Here is a 22608-nt window from a genome sequence, read left to right as displayed (position 1 = left end):
CACCCTTGGTACTGGCCGTGTGTGTGGACAAAACCAGTTAAAGGTGCTGCAGTAAACCCATGCCTTTGCTTCCTGCTGTTTGCTGCTGTGGGAGTGGAGTGTTGGTTGGTTTTCAGTGTGGGTGTGTATTAAAATCCCATTTCAGTCATGCACACAGGCTGCTTGGACTGCTGAAACTGGCTAGCTTTAAATTCATCCAAGGGCTGGGAGTTTTTTAAAGCCTGTGTGATTAAATTTTATGCTTGCCACTGCTTTGTTACTCACAGCTCCCAACTTTTTTTTTTTTTTTTTTTTTTTTTTGTAATGAGCACTGTTCACAAAGGCCTGGAAAAATATTTAGAATTAACTACCAAAACTGACCTTAAATATTACATTATCTGTGAGTTGTTTGTAATAGAAGTGTTGCCATTTCTTAATGGAAAGTGCTACCCAACTGTTTTTATCAAGAGGAGGTTTTATTATTGATAAACTTGGGACCAAGCAGTGGTACTTAACTTGGCAATTTAGTATTCTCATAATAGATTGTGTTTGCTTTGTGTGCTGGTTACAGAAAGAATGTACACATTCAAACCAGTATGTTTTTATTAATGTTTTCTTTCACACTTTAGTTGGATGTGGAATAACAGCTGTCAAAAACTGTGTTCTGAATGCTAAATTCTAATTCTTTTGTAATGCTAATGCCCCTTTTAAAAATTACCTGGATAGGGTAAGTAATGCAGGCTTAATTTTGGTAAGCTTGTATATCTTGCAAATAACATGCTTGGAGGTTTCATAAACATCAGTTGTTATTCCTGTTCCATGTGCTGCTTTGTAAAAACCTGCTAAAACTGCAGAGTGCTTAAGCAGCTAAACTAAAAATCTTACAAGGCTGGGTCTTTGTTTTCCTCACAGTGAAATTATTACAGCCCTAAGCTGAGAGGAAGGGATTGTTCTCCTATGCAAATATCACACACATATTCACCTGAAGTGTCTCAGGAGCAATTACCCCCTGAATAATATGAATAAGAATTGGAAGAGAATTGCAAAAATGAGATGTGGGAAGGCCAGAGGAGCTGCAAAAACCCATGTGACAGACAGCAGCTGTGCTGCATCAGACCAAGGGACTGTTTATGGCACTCCCAAAACGAGACACCTGAGGAACAAAGAGGTGGGAGAAGGGCAAGCCTGCCCACTGCTCAGGAGCACTTCTTTTACAGAGCTTCCAACAATTCCCAATCTGGAACATTTCCTCTGCTAGATGGAGCCTATGGTATCTTTCTCTTCAGAGCTCATTCCCTCTTTCTCCCTTGAATCCCTTCACTTTCTGACCAACTTTTGGATACTCAGGAGTTCCACACCTCTGCTGCACCTTGTTTGGAACGTGGCTCCTGCTAGCTTGGGTTCTTCCAGGAAGTCATATCCTGTGCTTTGCTTTGACTTAGTGCCAAATAGAGAAAGAGGGTGTAAAAAGAGGAGCTGATGTATTTTACTTAAACACATTATCTTGATGTACTTCAGTGCTAGAAACAGGCTTTTTTCAAAATTAAAAGCTTTCTCTTGACATACTTGAGTTTCTGCTATAAATGGGCTTCTAATAAGCAGAATCTTTTGTGAAGCAAATGCTTCATGAGTGAAGTCTTTCCTTCTGGTTAGGTACCTGGTGTATTTTTTGGAGCTGTGATCACCTGAAGGGCTTTTACTGTGATATGTGCACATGAGCCTTTTCTTTTTTCCCCACACTGGCATTGCAGGCTTGGAAGTGACCTTGGCTTTGCCTGTCACACTTACTTCTTCCTTTCAATGGGTGATCTGTCTTTTTACAGAGAGCAGCTGTTGCTGGTGTTAGCAATAAGGCCAAGATGTTTTATTCATTTATGATGTTAGAGCCCTAATATGCGACCACAATAGGCTCCTTCATAGCACATTATTGAAATGAATGCCAAAAATAATCAGTTCTTTCAATCATAAAATAGCAGCAGCAGCATCTCATATGTGTTTAGGGAAAGAGACCTTAGAGATCATCTCTTTATCTTACATTTGTGGTTCAAAATGTAGTGTTGTGATACATTTGGACCTAAATTTGAGCAAGGCTGTCTTAAAACTTAGAGGCATTCCCTGAGTTACCCCATCAGACTTCAGAAATGAGACAGACTCCTAAACTGAAGAAAGAAACCATAAAAAAAAAAAAAAAAAAGGCATCACAGCTTTCCTTTAGAAAAGGAAAAAAAGCAGAAGCAATCCTGAAGGAGAGAGATGAGCAAAGATTACTACAGAAGGTTCCCAAGGCAAAAGAATGTTCTTTGTAGCATCAGCCATTAGGGAAATATGTTCTGTGGAGGCTGCATCCTTGGGCCTGTGCTTGAATCAAGCTGTCTGTCAGCACATGATAGGGATGTAGCACATCTCCTGCAGGAAATCAGCTTATAACTTAGATTTCTCAGGCCTCTGCAATACATTTTGACAGGATTGCTCTTTTAGGAGAACTTTTGTCCTCTTCATGTTCCACCTCCATTTCTGTTTCATTCCTTGGTTTCCCTTCTTGTGCTCTGAACACAAGGCAGGCAGAGATGGGATCAAAGAGGATGCAGTAGTTTGGTCACTGTTTTCTATCAATCTTAGTGATCTCTGATGTGACAGGTAGTTTAGTTCTTTCATTTGGGAGCAGTAGACTGCTTCAAAAAAAAATTGGCTTCCACTTCAAAAATTCCATAGTCGCAACTTAATGCCTCCTTAAATCAGATAACAGCCAAGTTTCTAGGTAAGAAACCTTTAATCTTCATTCTTCATCACTTTCTTTTGCTGTCTTCTCCCTCTGCTGAGTATAAGCACAGGGGAAGGGAGGCTCTTCTGGCTGACCTCTCTAATCCAGCCAGCCCAGCAGTCCTTGTGGAGGCAGCTGCTGCATTCTCCCTGTGAGCCCCCTGCACAGCCCTGGAGCAAGGCACGGTGTCCTCAGCAGTGTGCTTCCCTAACGTGACTCCAGACACTTCAGGGGTTTGTTTGTCAGATGGAGACAAAGAGGATTAGGAAAGCTGGTCAGAAGGAATAGAGCAAAAATGATTTCTTCAAATGTCTGGAAGATTGGAGTCAAAATTAGAGGGAGCTATAAACTGTAAGGGTCTCGCTGTTGTGAGCTATTTCCTTGAATAAGCACCTGGGAGATGGCAGAGCTGCACTTGGGCAGCACTGTCAGCCTACACCATGAGCTCTTCAGTCGTTTTCTTGTCAATGGAAGTCTGTGTTCTGTACATGGCAGTTCCCACACAGTGCCTTCCACACAGAAATACCAAGTTCCAGTTCTGCACAGCGGTTGCAGTACGTGAATAATTGCCCATTCTTTGTATGTATGGGCAGCCAGGACGAGTGGAATGAGGAATCTTCCCCCAAGAGGGCAAAAAGGGAAAAGCTTAAATGTGCTCTTTATTCAGGGCATGGAAGTGGCTGTAGTTTCCACCACTGATAACTGTTGTCAGCGTTAAGTTCTGTTTGATAGATGCAAAAACAGTTCTTTCACCAGCACTGCCCAGCTGGGACTCTACTGGAGTGAGCCCTGGCAATGGCAGGCTGATGGCTTAGAAGCAAATAGTACCAATTTGAAAACAAACCAAACACCCCCAGCCCTCACTGCCCTGGCCAAACCCTCTGTTAGAATGGATAAAGGTCTGATTATGTCTTGGTCTGCGTTTAGTTTTATTCCTTGAGGGAAGTTTTTGTTATGTTACTCAGCAATGGCATAGTCACCAATGTACAGTGTTTCATAGATAAGGACATGCTTTGGTTTAATATTAAAGCCAGACAGGACAGTATTCCTTGGACACAGTGGATCAAAATATCATGGCTTCGAGGTGAGGGGAAGCTGGGCTTCTTTGGGGAGAAGAGGGCATTTCTGCTTAGGGAAGAGGGAGGAAGTTTGGGGCATTCTGTAAGGTGGAGGCTGGAGATGATTTCTGAGCTGGCATATCAATGTGGACAATGCCTGGGCTCAAACACTTCAAATGCCTCTTGAAGGACAAGGGGAAGGAAATATCTCTCTCAGTCTCAGTTCATGTTATTAGCATCTTTTAGTGCTTTTGTATTTGAGTAAAATATTCAGAGTATTGGATACAAAGGAACTTGTCTCTATTCCTCCGCTGCCTTTCAATCCTACTTGCTCTGCATCCTGTTATTATTTTGTTATCTAAGTCTCCAACACGTTTAAAGTCTGAGTTTGTTACTAAGCACAGAGCAGCCTAAAGAACTATTCCTTTCCCTGGGAATTTGAAAGTTTTAAACTTGTTTTTGTTCCAAATCCTTCAGCAGGAACGAGGCAGCATTACTGTAATACAGGAGCACTGGAGGACAGATGCTTCAAGGCAGATGTGGCATTATGTGCCTGGAATGATCAATTAAAAAGCCAACAGACTGCTCTGTGAGTCTGAGCCTTGTTAGATTCCTTTGAAAATGCATGATGAACAGCACCATAGGAAGAATCAGAAAGTTAATACAAGAAAGATAGAAAACATTAGAAAGTTTGGGGGAAAGATTCTAAAGTTGTACATAAGAAGCTGTCATTTGTACTAAATGGGAGATGATTTGCACTAAAGACAGGGATAAGAATATCTCAGGCATACAACAGGAAGCAGTGGTCTCTGGTATTTCTGTGTAACCAGAAGCAGTCAAGAATGTAAGAAACCTAGGAAATGCCTCTTGTCGTCTGGAAATTTTCCATAAATGGAAATAAACTAGAAAGTGACCTGTCCTCTGTGCCTATAGAGCCTGTGTGAGGGGAAGTGCTCTGTTTCACTCTGTCCCAGCAGAATACTGCTCCACAAGATCTTCTGCCAGGCTTAGGCACTTCCACTTTCTAAATAAAACCTGGGTGCACCCTTGCCATGGATGATGGACTCAGCAGAAATTTTAGACAGTACCTAAAATAGTATGAAAACAGCGGAGGCAAAAGAAGAAAAAGTTTTTTAGGAAGGAGGTTAAGATGTAACTAAGAATAAGATGATGGCAAAATAAATAAATCTCTTCCTCACCCTCAGGGAACTCATGTTCTAGAGGGTCCTTGTGAATGTAAAAAGGTAGAGTTAAATTTCATGGCATCCAGCAAGCAATGCGCCTTCCTTCCAGGAAAGGAAGCAAGAAGTGGAGGAGAGAGTGATGAAGAGATGGGAGGGATGATTCTTTGTTTAATCAAGGACTGTTAGCACTCCAGTATTCATTGTGACTGTTGTGTGTTTACAAGCTTTGCTGGATACAGGCAGAAGGGTGGATTAGGAAGAAGTGCAGCTCCAGGTGTAGTTCTGTGTGATGGAATTGGCCTGTAAAGGAGCAATCACTGCAGGGGAAACTCACGTGGGAGCTGGAGCTTTCCATCTCATGGGCTGCACAGCTGCTGTGCCAGGTCAGACATTTCAGTGGAATGGAGAAGCAGAAGTTCAGAACTGTCATTCACAGTACACACATCCCATGTGAGACAAGTGCACAGCCTGTTGATTTCAGTGCTTTATCTCTTTTCCCACTCTAGGAGCACAAAGCCAGTTCCATCACACTCTCTAGATCAGCAAATTCTCCTCATGTCCTTCTGAGAAGCTTTTCTGAGACCTTTCCCACCCGAGGACCCAGAGCTCCATATCTCCACGGCTCTGTCCTGAGAGTTTCATCACTGTGATTACCCAAGAGCACTGCACTCCTTCTGGGATAGGTGTGGTGACTTCCCAGGCTTTTCCTTCTGGGCTGGTGTGTTCCCACACCCTCTTCCTCAACAGAGCAGGGTGGTACTTAGCTTTTTGTGTCTGTTACATCTTCTATATTCACACATATTATGAAAACATTTTCAGAGAGACGGTGCAGAGAATATTATGGAGCTTGTGGTTTGGGTTTTTTCCTGATCCATTTCTCCCTTATTGCATTATTTCCTGTCAAAGTTTTTTTTCCTGGGGGGGAAGTACTCTTTAAAAATATCTTTTAAAAATATCTAAGTCTTTGGGGGTGTTACTCAGCAGCGTCTGGATTTGTTTGGTAGTCTGCAGAAGTGCTTTGTGAAGCAAAAACTGAGTCACATGTGATTTATAATGACCAACTTTGTCAGACTGAAGAAATATGAATCCTTGGGTAAATCAAGCAGTGCTGTCCCTGAATGTGGTGCTATGAAATCCTAATGTTAAAAAAAAAGGCCTGGTGAGTAATGAGCACTCTGTAAAACACAAAAAGGGTATTGCAGAAAGACTTTGACTAACGCTGCAGTAATACAGCTATCAGCATTGAGCAAATCAGAAAAAAACCTGGTACAGCTCACTTCCTTTTGATCTGGGAGATCTCAGACTCTGTGCTTGGAGCTGGTTCAACAAAGGTAGCCATACCCTTGTTGTGAAAACATTGCCCCATAGCCCTGGGCTAAGGACAGCTTTTGCTAACAATCAAATGAGATCTGGCTGATGTGAATTGCTCATACAGCAAATCAAGCCTAAACATCTCCAGTGGTTTCCTCATGTTTCACCACTTAATGCTTCCACAGTTTTCAGAGGTAATGTTTGATTTTTCTCAACGGATAGCAAAGATATTATTATTAAACTAAATAGAAATAAAAAGGCACAAACCGACCAAAGCAAAGTAATATGTGAAGTCCATCTTTTACTTTGTTTTCTACTGCCTTGTTAGAAACTGAGTTACTTCTTGAGAGGTCTGTTCAGGGCAGCTGAGCCTCTTGGAAAGTCCAAATGTCTGGATGGCAGGAGAGCAAAACATTTACTAAAACTCTCACATCGATGTGGGCACTGAATCCACTTAGAGGCTGAAGTTTATTGCTTACATACAGGACCCCTTGCTGACCCTTTGAAGTAGGACCACAGTGGTTTGCAGGTTTGCAGTTTCTACTGAATTCTGACGCTTTGTCCATTTCTTGCTGCTGCCTTTCATGTCATGAGGTGGAGACTCAAAGGAAAAACATCCTGAAAGACTCTGTTACAGGCTGGGCACTCTGGAATAGCAAAAAAAAACCCAACAAAACTGTCTACCAAAAGTGCTTTGCATCTTGCAAAGTTTAATTCAACGGCGTTAACAGCTTGTTGTCTGAATAAAAACTAACAAGACCAGTAACTTGTACCAGAAATATGAGTTTGATCTGTTGGATAGAGTTGGAATCTTTAGACTCTAATCAATTCCAAAATAATTGCATTCTGTTTTGAATACAAAAAGTTTGGTGGCTTAGAAGGAATCTGGGTCCTGCCTGCTTCTCAGTTGTTGGTTTTCACCACTGGATATCTTAGCCTGAGAACTGAAAGCTACAGGTATTACCGTGGGTCTTCTGGGCAGTCTGGACTTGGTGAAGGGAAGGAGAGATCTTGACTCCATTTCAGAAGGCTGGTTTATTATATTATGATATATATTACATTAAAGAAGACCACACTATAACTATACTACAAAGAACAGAGAGAAAGAAGCATCAGAAGGCGAGACAGGAATAGAAAGGAATGAATAACAAAGTTCTGTGACTCCCAGAGAGTCCGAGAGCTGCTGCCTCCTCGATTGGCCACCAAGTAGAAACATCCCACACTGACCATCGAGGAAGCACCTGCTGCATTCCACAGCAGCAGATAACAAATTGTTCACACTTGAAGCTGAGGCCCTTCAGCTTCTCAGGAGAAGAAAATCCTAGCAAAGGGATTTTCACAAAATATCACAACCACATACAGGTAACAAGTAAATATGGAAACACATAATTAACTTGTTTACATCCTGCAATGTGATCTCATTGGCTGTTCCTTATCTATTTGTTGGTCATGCTGAGAACTAAAACAACTAGGGAAGAAAATCACATCCTCACTGGAAGGGTGCTTGCTGCTCTACACAAACAGGAAAGTCTCAAAGGGTTTGACTTTCACTCCGGTGTCCAGGATTCTGTCAGACAGGTGCCTCAATGCCTCTCTCGGGTACCCTATCGACCAGGGGAGCTCGATGCAAGCAATGGAATCAATCCCTCAGCCTCTCCTGCAACAGAGAGCACTTTCCCTCATTTCCAGTAAGATTGGCTTTGATCAGAAGTGTATCCCGAGCCTGAACACTTCCTTTTCTTTTCCCAGTGGAGGCTGGGGGCTGTGCTGCCATATAGGGAGCTGTGGCTCGGCTCTGGGGCTGTCTAGACTGCTTTGACTGGGATGGTGCTGGGAATTAGGGCCAGACAGCGGCGCCGGCGCCGCTTCCGCCGGCAGCCCGTGAGTCAGAGCCGGGAGCGGAGCGCCGTGCCCGCCGCGGAGCCACGGAGCGGGACGGGACCTCGGCTGGGACAGCCCCGAGGGACACGGAACGGGCACGGGACAGCTGCGGAAGAGCAGCCCTCTCAAAGGGAGGAAAGCCTTTGGGGCGAGGGATGAGTACCCCTGACTCTGAGTCGCTCCTGTGGACTGGCTTTGCAATTTCCGACAAGAAGAAGTGCTGCACAGCCAGTCCCTAGGAAGCCAAAATTGATCATTTGTTAAAAAAAAAAAAAAAAATCAAGTCTCTTAAAGATAACTTATCCTCCAGTGCTTGTGTGATGTTGTGAGGTTATATTGTCCCTAGGAAGCCAAAACTGATCATTTGGGTAAAAAAAATTCTAGTGTTTTAAAGATAATTCACCCTTCACTGCTTGTGTGATGTTGTGAGGTTATACAGTCCCTAGGAAGCCAAAACTGATCATTTGTTTAAAAAAAAAATAAAAAAATCTAGTGTCTTAAAGATAACTTATCCTCCAGTGCTTGTGTGTTGTGAGGTTATACAGTCCCTAGGAAGCCAAAACTGATCATCTGGTAAAAAATAATTCTAGCATCTTAAAAATAATGTATCCTTTGCTGATTGTGTGATGTTGGGAGGTTATACAGTCCCTAGGAAGCCAAAATCGATAATTTGGTTAAAAATAATTCAAGCATCTTAAAAATAATGTATCCTTCCCTGATTGTGTGATGTTGTGAGGTTATACAGTCCCTAGGAAGCCAAAACTGATCATTTGGTAAAAAAAAAATAAAATTCTAGTATCTTAAAGATAACTTATCCTTCGCTGCTTGGGTGATGGGTTGAGGTTATGCAATCAAGTAGAGAAAATCAATCCTCCTTTTCCCTAAGTTACTTGCTGATCAAAGTACTCACAAACCATTCTTTTGGTTTATTGCCCTATTTACTGGAGTTTGGAAACTTATTAACTCATCTGCAGTTTTGCTTTGATCAGGTCTGTAGCGCAAAAGCTCTGAGATAAGTCAGTAAATAACAATAAAAGTAATGGGGAGTTTTTGTTTGGTTGGTTGGTTGGGTGGTGTTTGGTTTTTTTTTAACCCGTTGAGGCAGCAAAGTTAGAAAAATTAGCAACAAGTATCACGTTTATGTATAGGAACTCCCCTTCTTGATAGATTTTTTTAAGAGGCTTTCTGAAGAAATGATAATGAATAGCAGGAACAAGTGAAGGGGACACAGGAGTAGCTGGTGCTTCTTTGGACTTTCTTCTGCTTATTCTGGAAATGTTTTTCTTTTGGGATTCCTGTTAAACTATATCAGCCCCTTGGTGAATATGCATGGGGTATTTTTAACTTTTATTTAGGGCTTGAAACATCATTATTTGTTCTGTCACCTTTTTATCATGCTCACAATGAGGAAAGCAAAAAGTTTAGACTGTTGGTGGCAATAAACTCCAGTCCTGTTATGTTGTACAAATTAATACTCTGAATTAATAGACATCATTTGCTCATTGTAGGTGTTCATGTTTTCTTTCCCCCAGACGCTGCTGTACTCGGCAGATGTTGAACTCTCACATGGGCTGAGGAGGACAAGGCTGCAGCTGACTGAGCCAGGATGACAGTGCTAAAGTGTTATTAGTGAGAGAGGATACAGGAGCTACAAAGTGCACCTGAAGAGATTGGAGCTGCACCGGGAGGTTCCTCCCCCGGGGAGCAGTGCAGGGGTGCAACAGTAACAGAAACCTCCATCAGGGAGGATTTGTGGATTCCCTCTTCCCAGCCTTGCGCCTGCTGCTCGGCATTCCTGTGGCTGGGGAGACGCTGGCGCCCTGGAATGTAAAATTACTTCATTTAATAGCCTATGTGTTTGAGAATCAGGATTTTCCTCCACGGCTAGGTCCACAGTGGCACTCCCTTCACTCTTTGCTTAGCCGCTTTCCTGGAAGACTTGTTCAGAAAGGCTTCACCAAACAGATTTAATAAGACCAGGCACGGACGTGTCCCCCTCTTCAAATTTCTAGCATTGCTTCATAGGATGGTACAATGGTTTGGGTTGGAAGGGACCTTAAAGACCATTTCGGGCTGGGACACCTTCTACTATCCCAGGCTGCTCCAAGCCCCATCCAACCCGGCCCTGAACACTTCCAGGGATGGGGCAGCCGCAGCTTCTCTGGGCAGCCTGTGCCAGGGCTTCACCAGCGTCACGAGAAAGAATTTCCTTGACCTTTTTCCAGCCTCGGCTCGGGCAGAGATAAGAGCGGGACGCCTGGGGCGAGGGCAGCTCCGGGGCCGTTCCGCGGCGGCCGCTCCGCGCCGGTGCCGGGCGGTGCCGGGCGCTCCCGGCGGAAGGGAGCCGCGGCCCGGGCGCGGAGCGGCCAGGGCCCGCCCCCGGCACCACATGATGCCGCCTCTCCTTCCTGCCGCCCCCGTCCCGGCAGAAAGGGGAAGTGCCCGCGCCGCGCTCCCGCCCCGCCGCGGGAAACGCGCGGCCCCTCCGCCCCCTCGGCGCGGGGCCGGCGCGTCCCGGCAGAGCCATGGCGCGCCTGGGCTCCGTGCTGCTCCTGCTGGGCGCCGCGCTGGCCCCGGGCAGCGCCTTCAACCTGGACGTGGAGCGCCCGGCCGTCTACTCGGGCCCGGCGGGCAGCTACTTCGGCTTCGCCGTGGACTTCTTCGCGCCCGACCCCTTCTCGTAAGTGCGCGTCCCGCCCCGCCGAGCCGCTCCCCGCCGCGCCGAGCCCCGAGCCGCGCTGTCCCGGAGCCGGGCGGGGGACGCGGAGCTGCCCCCGCTCCCTCGGCAGCCGAGCCGCTGCCGGGCGGGCCGGGGCGGCTCTCGGGGGGGACGCGGCTTTGCTCAGGCCCCGGAGCGGGGATGGAGCCGGTGCCGGCCCCCGGCGGCGCCCAGCGGGGACCGCCCCGCATCCCTGCCCCGCCGGGGCGGCTCCGGCGGCCGAGACGCCCTGGCCGGGGAGCCAAAGCCGATCCCGAGCGGCCGGCGGCTCCGGAGGGACGTGAACCTTGTGCCGCGGGATTCTCTGCATAGCCTGGTCTCATGCAAACGATGGTGGTGCCAAATACAGTGTAGGAAGATGTAGTTTTGGTGTTTTGGTTCGTGAAGCTGTGTCCCGTGGCATTTCAGAAGATCTGCCGTTCTCTCCCTGAGTGTGTTTTGCGGGAGTGCTGTGTTTGAGTTGTGGTGAGTCTGTGCGAGTCACCAAGCAGCCTAGAGAAGGAAAAGTTCTGTGTAAGCACTCTCCACGTCTGCTTCCTGAATATGTTCCCGTTTCATGTTAAAGATTAGGCAGTGTGTAGTCGCTGTTGCGTTTCAGACCTTTGAATCCTCTCGTCGCTAACTGCACAGCCTCGGTGTTGCCAGAATGAATCAGGCTCTGGCTCTGAAATGCGGGCTACAGTAACATCCCGCTCTTGTCGCGTTTCCCCCACTCCTCTCCTGCCTTAAGAAAGGGTTGTAAGATTGGAAAAGCTGTAAGATTGGAAAAGCTGCTGGCTTTCATCCTGCTGAAGGGATATTCTCACTCCCCCCTTAATCTTTAGCTTGTGAAACTTTATAAGCAAATTGTACAGCGATTGAGCAAGCCTTTCTGCAGTACATCATCCAGCTTTGTGTGCGTTTTTTTATTGCCTACATATATTAGAAGCCATCCTGTCTTAACTTGCACATGTTGCACCATCTTTCTCTGCTATCTTAAGTCTTGGTTCTAAAAGAAAAAAAGCTTCTATTTTTGTCCCGCCCTTTATTTTCAAGTCCACATGTGTGGCTGCAGAGTTATCAAGAGACTGGTAAATGGATGTAATAAACTTTCTTCCTTGCTTTCTGATAAGGAATTATGTGACAGAGCTCTCCATGAAATCACTACTTGGAACCTTTCCATTATTTTTATAAGAACTATTGACCTCCCAGTGCACTGCTGTTAAAGAAAACAGTGTGGTTGTCAGGCAGCATGAAAAGCTTCTGTATATTTCAAAGGGAATTCTCTCCTCGTTGGTTTTTTTTTTTTTTTTTTTTTTTTGTCATCACTAAAATTTTGTTTGTTACCTGCTAAGCTAAACACTTTATTTTACATCAAAGTTTGTAACTGAACCAAGTCGCTCTGCAACTTTCACAGGAACAGGCTCTCGTGGTGTTCAATTTTCAGTTTATGCCTATGGACATAAATATTGGACTGATATTTGGCCTCCTGAAATAGCCAGAAATACTTGTATGCAGTGTCCAGGCATATGGGGTGTCACGTGGCTGCTATGCCTTTCTTTTTGCAGTGGTGAGCTTTTATTCATCACCTGTTTCAGAGCTTTTATTCATCACCTGTTTTATACATCAGTACCAGAGATTAAGTCAGTTTCGTTGGGCTGAAGCTATTTGGGTTGTCTAGCCTGACAACAAAGGCATGCTGTTAGTTCCTGAATGCTCAAGCTGCTGTTTCACAGTCTATTTTAACCTGCTGGATGCCAAACTAAAGCGTATTTCGAAGTCCAGGATGAAAGTCCCATTGCAGGAGTGGAAGTGGTGGTGTTGTGTCAGGGTGCCTGACAGTGGGCACAGCTCCTTAACAAACTAAACAGATTTCTCACCCTCTGCTTCAGAGGAGCAGCACTGGATAGTCCAGAATGCACCTCCACGGAAGCCCCAGTTCCTTTGTTGCCCATGGAAAGCCCTGGAAAGGCACACCAGAGGTGTCAGAACACTCCTAGTGTTGCCCAGCGTCGGGATGGGGTGGATGGTTCAGGAACATGATTCAGGAAATTGGCAGTATCAAAGCATAGCTGGTGCATTCCCATGGAAATACAATTGTCCCTCTATTCCCTCTTTCCCAAAGTATGTGGATTAGAGACTTCTAAGTATTTGGGTAATTTGCATATTATTATAAGAGCTGTGACAAAATCTGCTTGCTTGGTCTCTGATGATAAAAATGCTTTTTTTTTTTTTATTTGGGGAAAAGACCTTTGTGGAGCCACATAAGGGTTCCTTAATTTGTAGTCTTTTTAATAAACTTCACAAATATTAGCCTAATAAAAATAAAAAATATATCATTAGGATGAGAATGAATAAATCTTTTAAGCAAGTGTTTCATTTGGGGGGGACTTCTCAAAAGTCAGTGGTACAGGAGTAAAATGGGAGGTAAGCTACCACTTGTTTAATAGTTTGTAATTACAATAATTAATATGTTTCTTTACTTGGCATTATAATGTTTATTTTTAAGCATTTCTGTTCTGCCCAGAGAGCTGATTTTAAGTTGATTAAAGTGTTTCAAATTCCTTTTCTAGAAATCTAGACAGTCTAAGAATGGCAACTAAGGAAAACAAATGGATTGCCAGCTAGCCTGGATTTTCTATCAGGGTCCATGCCAGGACATTTTTAAGGTTCTGAAAATTCACACAGGTTTAAAACTGATAGGTCTTCACGCAGACTGAGCTTTGATGAGGTGCTACATGTTTATACCTATGCTTATCTCTTTACTGAAAAGGAGCCTGGAGATGCCTCTGAAAACCAGAGCGAGTTTGATAAGCCCGGATTTGCCTGCCTGTAGACATTCTCTCCAACCAGTCCTGCAGCTTGTTCAGCTAACCCAATTTCCAAACTAGAGAACGTAGTGCCTGACAAGACTTGCTCCTGCAAGCTGCGTTCCCTCTTCAGCAGTCCAAAGGGAAGAGACAGAGCAGACTGATTCTGGTGAAAGGAAGCACTTGATCTTGTCTTCTGAGCATGACTTCATGCTTCACATTGACTTTCTCAGTCAAGTGCTGATGTGTCAAGTGGGTCTCAGAGGTGCTGGGGCTCCTGGAAGGTCCTGGAAGACACCAAGAGCCTTGTTCAGTCTGTTTGTTACTTGGACACTTGTGGATTTTGCCACCTGTGCAGGAGCAGTCTGGAGGCAGCTCCTGCTCGGGGGGCACCGAACAAGTGTCTGTAGAAGCAGAGAAGCAGAAAAGCATAGAAAAGATCCTAATAGGAAAGTGATGACTGTGCAATGAGTGTGGGTAAGGGTTCATTAACATGCAGATCTGTGGCTCAGAGTGGCTGGCACTTGGAGATTGTTTTTACAAGAGCACTTGCTCAGGCAGGGCTGACTCATCACGTTCAGTACATGCTGAGCTCCCAGCGCGCTGCTGCTTTGTTTATACATTGTTTCCATTTTTAAATGACTTCCTTGAATTGCCCTTACTCACAAAATTAACAGAAATTATGCTACCTCACGGCTTTCGTAAGGTACAGAAGTACACAATTTCCTGTTCTGCTCTACACGTACATATTTTTGAAAGGAAAAAGGAATAATATGAAAGGTGTTCCTCTCATTTAAAATATAATCCTGAGGAGGCCAGGATACTTCAAATTTGTCATATCTTTTTTTTTCTTTTTTTGGTAAATGGGTTTGTTAATTTTTTGCATGCAGAAAAGAGAACCTCATATGAATTTCTCTGTAACTGAGAGTAGTTGGAGTTGGATTTAGATTAGGGCAGGCAAGACTTCTGCTTTATTAACTCTTCAGACGTCATAAAGTTATAACAGCTGTGCCTTAGGTGCTGAAACCTTTGCTTTGCTTCTTCTTTTTCCTGCAGGACATATCTTCTGGTGGGAGCTCCCAAAGCAAACACTACCCAGCACAACATCATAGAGGGAGGGCAGGTGCTCAAATGTAACTGGAACTCGAACAGGAACTGCCAGCCCATTGTGTTTGATGCCACAGGTAAGGCGTGGGTCCCTCTGGGGGTGTGGGGAAGCAGGAAGGTTTCAGGTCCCTGTGGGATTTTTTTCATGGTCAGTGTGAATGCAGCTGGTTTTTGACTGGCAGCTAGTCAAGGCTTGCTTGTGCTCTCCTTTTCCTCTCCTCTCTTTTAGAATCGTTGTCCCTGGTATGTGCTGAAAGCCTGAGTGAGCAAGCATTATTCTTCTTGTGTTTTAACCTATTTATATTTCTCCTCTCTACTTTCCAGCAATCCTAAAACATTTGGCAACCTAATTCCCAATGAACCCCGAGGGGTTTTCTTCCTATTAAGACTGTGTCATATGAGGAAAGATGCCTTTCAATATCAGCAAAGGCGGTTTAGGCAGAAATACCCAGAATTTTAACCTGAAACCAGGAATATGGCCTAAAAACTGTGGGAAAATGTATTTTTATTTTTTTTTTCCTTCAGATATAGCTCCACAGTGTTTGTGGCTTTTATGATTGCAGCACTCAGGTCATAGGCATTCCTTACCCATTGCCGAAGCACAGAGGAGCTGAGCAGCAGCAGTGTGGACATGAAACATTTCAGTGATTCTTCATGCTCTGGTGCACGCAGTGATTTCCACAGGCTGTGGCAGGTCATGAGAACGCTCTGCATGTGCTTTTCTGCTCCAGCCACTCGGTGCTGAATCCTGTTTTCCACAGCATGTTTCAGGGCAGCGGAAAAACCTCCCCATGGCATGGGAGGGGATTAGCAAGACCCATGTGGTAGGGCAGGGGAAACACCTGTGCCTTGAAGGTCTGGTTGGTTGTAATTCATTCTTGCCTCTGCCAGTATTTTGACTCGGCAGCCTAAAAGTTGCCAGATTGATGCACCCTTTTTCAATAGCGTTCAGGAGAGTGGAGGAGCCCTTCTTCCAATTTCAGTGTCAAGGTACGCCACAAAACGCTGTTGCTGTTCAGATTTCTGAAATCTTCATATCTTTTTTTGTGAAAACCACTATGTCACCAGTTTCCTTGCAAAAAAACCACAAAAAGGAAAAAAGCATGCAATGGCACCCACAAATCTCAAGTCATTATCACTCCTTCACTCATTTATCATTCTCTCATATCATTCTAAGGGAGCACGTCTGTCAGATTACTAAACATCTCTAATAAGCTGCAAAGTCTGACTTTTTTTTTCCTCATCAGTGTCAAGGCAGCAAAAGCAGATTATAACTATTTTCTTTTTGTTGTTGCTCTCTGGGCTTATTGTTTACTAGAATCCAAGTGGGCTTTTTGTTAGTTTGGGTACTTTTAAGAAAGCATCTCGATGTCCCTCGTTAATAATCATCATTAATATCACAGCCAAAAACTTCTAGAGGGATAAGATGAGCCACATGTGCAGGTTCTAGACACATCTTCTGATGGGAATTTCAGTGCATTTGTGAGTTTATACCGTGATCATTTGCAGTAGGCTTTTCCATGTGCCAGGTGGAGTTGATCGAGACCACACTGCTTTCCTGCATGCCTGTGTTCAAGGGATGTGCTCCTGGGCAAACAGGCAGTGTTTTGCTCCTCATTTTCCTTTAAGGAACAGGCATGTTAATTGCTTGAAATTTAACAGTAAAAATAGCAGATCATAAGGGCTTAAGAGGATTTCTTTCAGGCAGGCTTTAACTCACTCCAGTTTTGAGGCAATGAATGGGGGAACAATGCATTTGTCAATTATTATCCTGGTGAAAAGGGGCATTGTATTTCAGCTTGATAAAATAATGAATACCCTGAGACAAAAAAAAAGAAAATGTCTTTTTCTTTGTGCATAACACAATGCTCGATTCCCTGCGTTCTGGTGACAAAGTCACTGCCAGCACTGGGAGCTGCTGCTCCTGCCTGCCCCTGCCTCGTTAGGGAGCAGGGCTTAGGGAAGACTCCTGATCCGCTTTGGGAAGCAGGAAGTGGAAGATCTGACCACTAACTTGTGGTGCTGATGTGCAGGGGCTTTTTGTCGATGACTAAATGCAGCCTCTGCAGGAATCCAGGCTCATCTATCACTGCTCATCATTTGTGCAACACCATCTCTAACTCCAGAGGTATTGCTTAGCCCTGCCATACAAGGCAGATTTTTTATTCCCTCCCAGATTTACTGGAAAAACCCAGTTCTGCATCATTACTTAGATGTGTTTCTTCAGAGTCATTTTCTAATTGCTTGCAGCCAGTGAGAAATCTGACCTGTGAAAATAATGAGTGCTTGTACTTGTGGCTTTCCTCTGTTTGCCTGACGATGCCAAACTCTGTATGTGGAGCTGGATGCCCTGTAATTACCAGGAGTCATGACCCTGTTCCTGCTCCTGCTCCCTTCTGCCAGGTAGCACAGCTGGAAATGCCAGAGCAGGCCAGAGGGAACGTGGCAAGGGAATGGAGGGAAGAGCAAGCCTTGTTCTGATTGTGTAGGGTTGTGTTTGTCCCTTTGTTTTGTATCACAAATAAATATGAGACCAGGGGTTTACAGAGGTCCAGCAAGCAAGATTTTTTCCTCTAAATGTTGTTCTATTACCATTAATTAGGACAATTTCTCCTTAAACATTCCTTATTTCTTATTTAAGCTTTCCTGCCGCTTTTTGGGTCCATTTCTCTTCCCCATCTGTACAAAGGCCATGCTGAGCTCACTGGCTGGACAGGGCTGGCTTTTATTTTCTAGCTCTTGCTTTCAGCTTTAACATCAAGTACACATCATGTGTATTTGCACAGCAGCGTGGTCATTTATGTGATCAAATGCCACGGCTCTTCTGCAGCCCAGGAGGGAAGGTGCCAGCTGCTGGAGGACAACCTTTGGAAGAGTTGTTCCAGCCCTGAAGCTCAGCAGCATTGCTTGCTTACTTGCACTTGCCCTCACCCCAGCTGCCCTGGAGGAAGGCGATAAGTCAGTGAGCTGATAGTTCCTGAACTACAGAATTTACTGCTTCGTGTATTCCTTCCTGTGGGTGACCACTCAGCTCTGTCAGGATGGGAGCTGGGCAGCAGGAGTCCATTTGTGCAGTGTCATTTATGCAGCTCTCATGCTAAAATTACGTGTATTTCCCTCTTTTTCGTGCCCTTCCCATCTGCCTGTAACATAAAAACCAAAATCAGACAAAAGCAGTTGCTGTAATTTTTAAACCTCTGCCTAAAAAAAGTAATGCTCTTTCACAGCATATTTTCTCATTTGAAACAGCAATGCATTTCATGGAATCACAGAATGGTTTGTTTGGAGTGAAAGGGGCCTTAAACATGATTTAGTTCCCACCCCCTGCCATGAGCAGGGAGAATTTGGGGAAGGGAATCTCCCCGTGTCCTGGATCTCTCAGCACAGTGGTTATACTCCCTGAACATTCACTGGAGAATATTCTGTCCCTGTGTGTCTGTGTGTTTCTGTGCACATCACACTAATTGCTTTTGACGTTCTGGTATAGATGGGTGGCTTTGCAAGGCAAAATGTTTATATGGCACATTAACACTTCCCAAATGTAAGGATGCTTTGCTGTGGGGCTGCTCAGCCTTCTAGCAGTGACATCAGTTGGCTTTGATTTAACACAGTTGTGCCTCTGTCAAAGTGGCATAACAGATGTGTGTGGTAGAGTCTGCCCTGAAGTTCAGGGGTGCACTTGGCTGTGCTGCATGTGCTTGTGTCACAGGGCTAGAAATTGAATACTTTTTTTAAAAAAGACTTTCTGAGGCCATCAGGCAAGTGTTTCAGGCTGGCTTCTGCTCTTGGGAGCACATAAGGTAGTAGGTTAAGAAGGACCCCAGCACCACAGCAAAGCATCTGCTGTTACTTTAACAGGTTACCCTGCAAGTCTACTTAGAAACAGCTCTGATTCAAATGCTTATTTAACCTATTCCTGTTTACCTTGTTAATTCAGCAGTGAGCATGCCTCTGTCACAAAACTAAAATTTCTGGCACTGGTTTTCTTCTATATCTTGACTTCTTTCTACAAGTGACAAAGCATGACCACAATTTCAATTCCATTGCTATGTAAAATACTTGGAATTTTTCCCCTCTGTCCCAGTTAACTTTCAGACTTTCAGAATGTGTAGGAGGCCCTATTTTTTTCAGGACAAGCACTGAAGGGAAATTTATATTCTCAAGATAGCATATTCTTCAAAACTTTCATAAACACAAGCAACGATAATAAATCCTTTCCCCTCTGCAAGATGTTTTACATTCAAATGAACCAAAATCACAGGTTGTAGTTCAAGGTAAATATTTATCTTCATTCATTCTTATCTGTTCTCCACACTGGATAATGTTGTGCCTGAAAATTTAGGTTTTTTTTTTTTTTTTGTTTAAATCCATCAAAATAGGAGAATTCTCTGAATTTTGTGAATAAGGAAGTATCTGGGAAAGCAAATAGTGGAAAGACTGCTTTTACACCTGGCTGAGCCCTTTCTACCAGACTGACCAGAGATGCAGTTCCTCTCTTCAAGAGCTTAACACTTGGCTTTCTCTGCCAGCTGCTTAGCAGCTTTTTCCAGGAAAAACATATTTCTTGTGGGTAAGCCCTGAAGGGAATGCACTTAATAAGCAGCCTGTTTTCTGTTTCTGATCAGTTCTGAGACCAAGGTCCAAACCCACTTTTTTTTTTAAAGACATATCAGTCTCCATCTCCTTTTTTCCTCTCCACAGCCTTCACAGACTGGCACAGCAAATTTTTTTGTGGACAGTACCAGATATTGCCAATAGTGTTTCTATAATCTTCCTCAGGAAAAAAAAAATCCTGGAAGGTTCAAGGGTGTTGCACAAGTTAAATTTACTTGTGTAGTCATCCATTTTCTATGTATAAATGCAATCTTTTTTTTTTTTTTTTCCGTGCAAGAGGAGCATCAAAAATTCACTGAGCTAGACAAAAAAAGCAGTGAGCAGAGGGGTGGCCAAATGTGCTTTTTAGGAAACTCAACACATCTTTGTGTTTTTACTTCTGTGTTTTACAGTTAGGCATGCCTGGAATGGCAGGGTTGATGCACTTAGCTAACTGTCTAGATAAATACCTCCATTATTTGCCCCTGGAATTTTAGAGGATCATTCTGAGTTTTCATTTCAACAGACAAAAAATTATTCAGAGACCCATATAACCAGTTGGAGTTAATCAGGCTACACATGTGGCAAATTAATATAAATCAAAAGTTTCCTATGTGCTTACTTTCCAAAAAGAAACAATCTTCATAATTATTTACATTCTTTTATTTTTCTTATTGGGGTCCTAGCTCGTCATCAGTCAAGAATAGTGGGACATGACTTGCTAGAAACAGTGTTTCCTTATTTGTCTATGGCTTTTCATAAAAGTTTGACCAAATTATTTTATTACCTGCTGCTTTTTTTTAAAGAAAACTTTAATTGAGAAATGTATGTGCTGCAGTAGAAGATGCTTGAAACTGTAGCTCTTTATGTCAGCACCAGAAAGTGCAGTCCTGAGACTGCCCCGAGAGCTGCTGCATTTAGAATCAGCTGATGAAATGCAGACAGCTCTACAAACTGTTACAAAGGAAAATATGCTCATAAAAACCAATTTGAACTTCTATGCTAATGAATTGCAGATTTCTCCAGCATATTTCGTGTTTAGCCCAGGAAGATTTGCTTGTTCAGACAATGGATTGTTTTGCTTTCCTGAGACCTGTGGTAAACCAGGGATGCATGGCTGAGTGGCCATTCCTTCTCCTGGGGGAAGCTCTCCCTGCTGCTTTCATTCTCTGCAGCAGATCTCAATATTCGAGACTGGGGAGCCTTGCAGAAGCTGTTGAATACTAGAATCTAGGAGCATCTCCAATGTTTTCAGCTCAATGTGGTGTGTTTTTGCTGCTTTGGGAAAAGAATTCAGTGTGGCCTCTGCCTGGAGAAAGTTTTATCACTGACCCTTGTACTCTCCCTCCTCTTCCCCCTTCCCATGTTTTGATGCAACAAAGTAATTTTAGAGAAATTGTTTGTTCTAAAATGCTTTTGGATACAATTCTTTGGAGACTGGATATTGTCTTTTGTGCTAAAAGAGGAGAAGGAGGCTTTTCAAAGGAAATGCCCTTGTAAAGAACTCTCCTGATTACTCCTTAGGTTTGCAGATTTGTTTTTTTTCTATCCCCCAAGTGGGTGATCCTAGACAATAGGAGGCTTTGTTTGGAAGCCTAAACCACCAGTTTGGCATGGCTGGATCTATCTGTGACCTATTTAGCTTGAAGTGGATATTTTAACTGCCTCGGGCAGCTTTGAGCTGTAGCACTGCACCGGGTAAGATCTGCTGATGCTGAAGTTAAGGCCGGAGTGGGTGCCATGGGCTTACATTTCCCTTCTGGAGATTTTGATCATTTGTGCAAAACAGTCGTTTGTTCAAAACTCCATCATTTCCACTTAGAAAACAAGGAAGTGTGGGATAGGTCAGTATTCTTTGAAAATAGCTTGTTCTAACAGAGTGCTTCTTTATTTTTGGCTGATTGCTTTATTGGTATCACCGCAGAATCCACAGGGGAATGTCAATCTCAGAGGCCATTGATTTCATCAACAATAAAGCAGTAAATCTTGTGAAGACCATCCATTGATTGGGAGTGAAACTGATTGGTTTTTATCTGGCTGAACCTCTCATTAGCTCAGTCCCCCTGAAGTTTGTTATCCTTATCCTTGTGCTGGGGGACTGCAGCGTGCCTTGGCATCCCGGTGCTGCTCTGAATGCAGAAGAGAGCAGCAGAAATGTATGGAAACTCCTCCCCATGCTGTTAGAGCTGACAGCAGAGCGCTGCTCATGCTTTAGTGATTAGGTAGAGTCCTGCATGAACACTGTTGGCTCTGTGTGGATGTGGCTGGCTCGCAGGGGGATGACGGGTTGGAAAAAAAAAAAAAAAGGCGGCTTAACTTCTGTTAGGCAAGGGAAAAGATGCTTTTGTTCCAGCACTGCCCGGGGGAAAACGTGGGATTCATACCTCAGGAGAGGCAAGGGGAGTAGTGGGAAGGTCTGTATTCCCCTCTCCCTGAGTCACTGCAAAACACTGTGGCTAAACCAAGGCTGCTAAAGCATCGGCTCCCTCCCAGCATGGGGAGTTTCAAGCGAAGATGAGCTCGTGTTCGCTTGCTGCTGCTCCTGCTGAGGTTGAAATCGCTCAGATTTTGGTTGTAATGATAGATGAAAGCTACTTGACACTGCATAGAGTTCCCCCGTTATGGAAAGGGGGCTCTGGCATATTTTATGGCTTTGTCTTTCTTTTGGCTAGCTGCATAGTTTCCTTTTACCCAGAAGGGCAAAAAGAATTCATTTCCGTGGAATCGGCAGAGTCACAAAGAGGTTTATTTTAGGTCTGTGAATTGGGTGACTATTTACATTTTACAGCTTCTTAAGTGTTTTTGGTATGATGACGCTGAGCCAGGTGGCATCAGTTCAGTGCCTCTTGACTCATGATCATCTCTGTTAAGTCTGTCTGAAGACGGGGTAGATGTTTTAGTTCAGTTTGTTCATTACCATTAAAACAGGCGGGCTGCAAGTTACAACTGGATCCACTTACTCAACAGCAGGACTTTCCTGGTAACTCCTTTGTTCCTGCCACTGATAGCATTCACCTTGGGAAACGAAGGAGCCAACTATCCAAAGGTGGTAGTTAAAAGAAATCCATCACTGAAAAAAAAATCATCTTTTTATTGTATTTGGAAGATGGATTTCTTTTCTTTTTCTGCAATTTCTACCCAGCATCTCTCCCCATCAATTTTCACTTTTCAATTCAAATCCTATGGAATGTGGTGAAGAGACAGTGCTCCATTGGTCCACCAGCAA

At 44.0% G+C, this 22608-nt stretch overlaps 1 protein-coding gene across 1 annotated transcript in view; it reads left to right on the top strand.

The window, feature by feature from the left end:
- The first annotated feature begins 10560 nt into the window (after positions 1-10560).
- Positions 10561-22608, top strand: part of ITGAV (integrin subunit alpha V) — a 46353-nt gene continuing 34305 nt past the window's right edge. Inside the window, exons 1-2 of the mRNA XM_038142412.1 lie at positions 10561-10854; positions 14739-14866. Coding sequence (XP_037998340.1) covers positions 10700-10854; positions 14739-14866 — 283 coding nt within the window. The 5' untranslated portion in view covers positions 10561-10699. The remainder of the gene's footprint in view (positions 10855-14738; positions 14867-22608) is intronic.

The sequence above is a fragment of the Motacilla alba genome, chromosome 7 (assembly GCF_015832195.1).
Source record: "Motacilla alba alba isolate MOTALB_02 chromosome 7, Motacilla_alba_V1.0_pri, whole genome shotgun sequence".
In the NCBI taxonomy this organism is placed as follows: domain Eukaryota; kingdom Metazoa; phylum Chordata; class Aves; order Passeriformes; family Motacillidae; genus Motacilla; species Motacilla alba.
The sequence above is the reverse complement of the archived record's forward strand: the minus strand, read 5'-3'. Positions and strand labels throughout refer to the sequence as shown.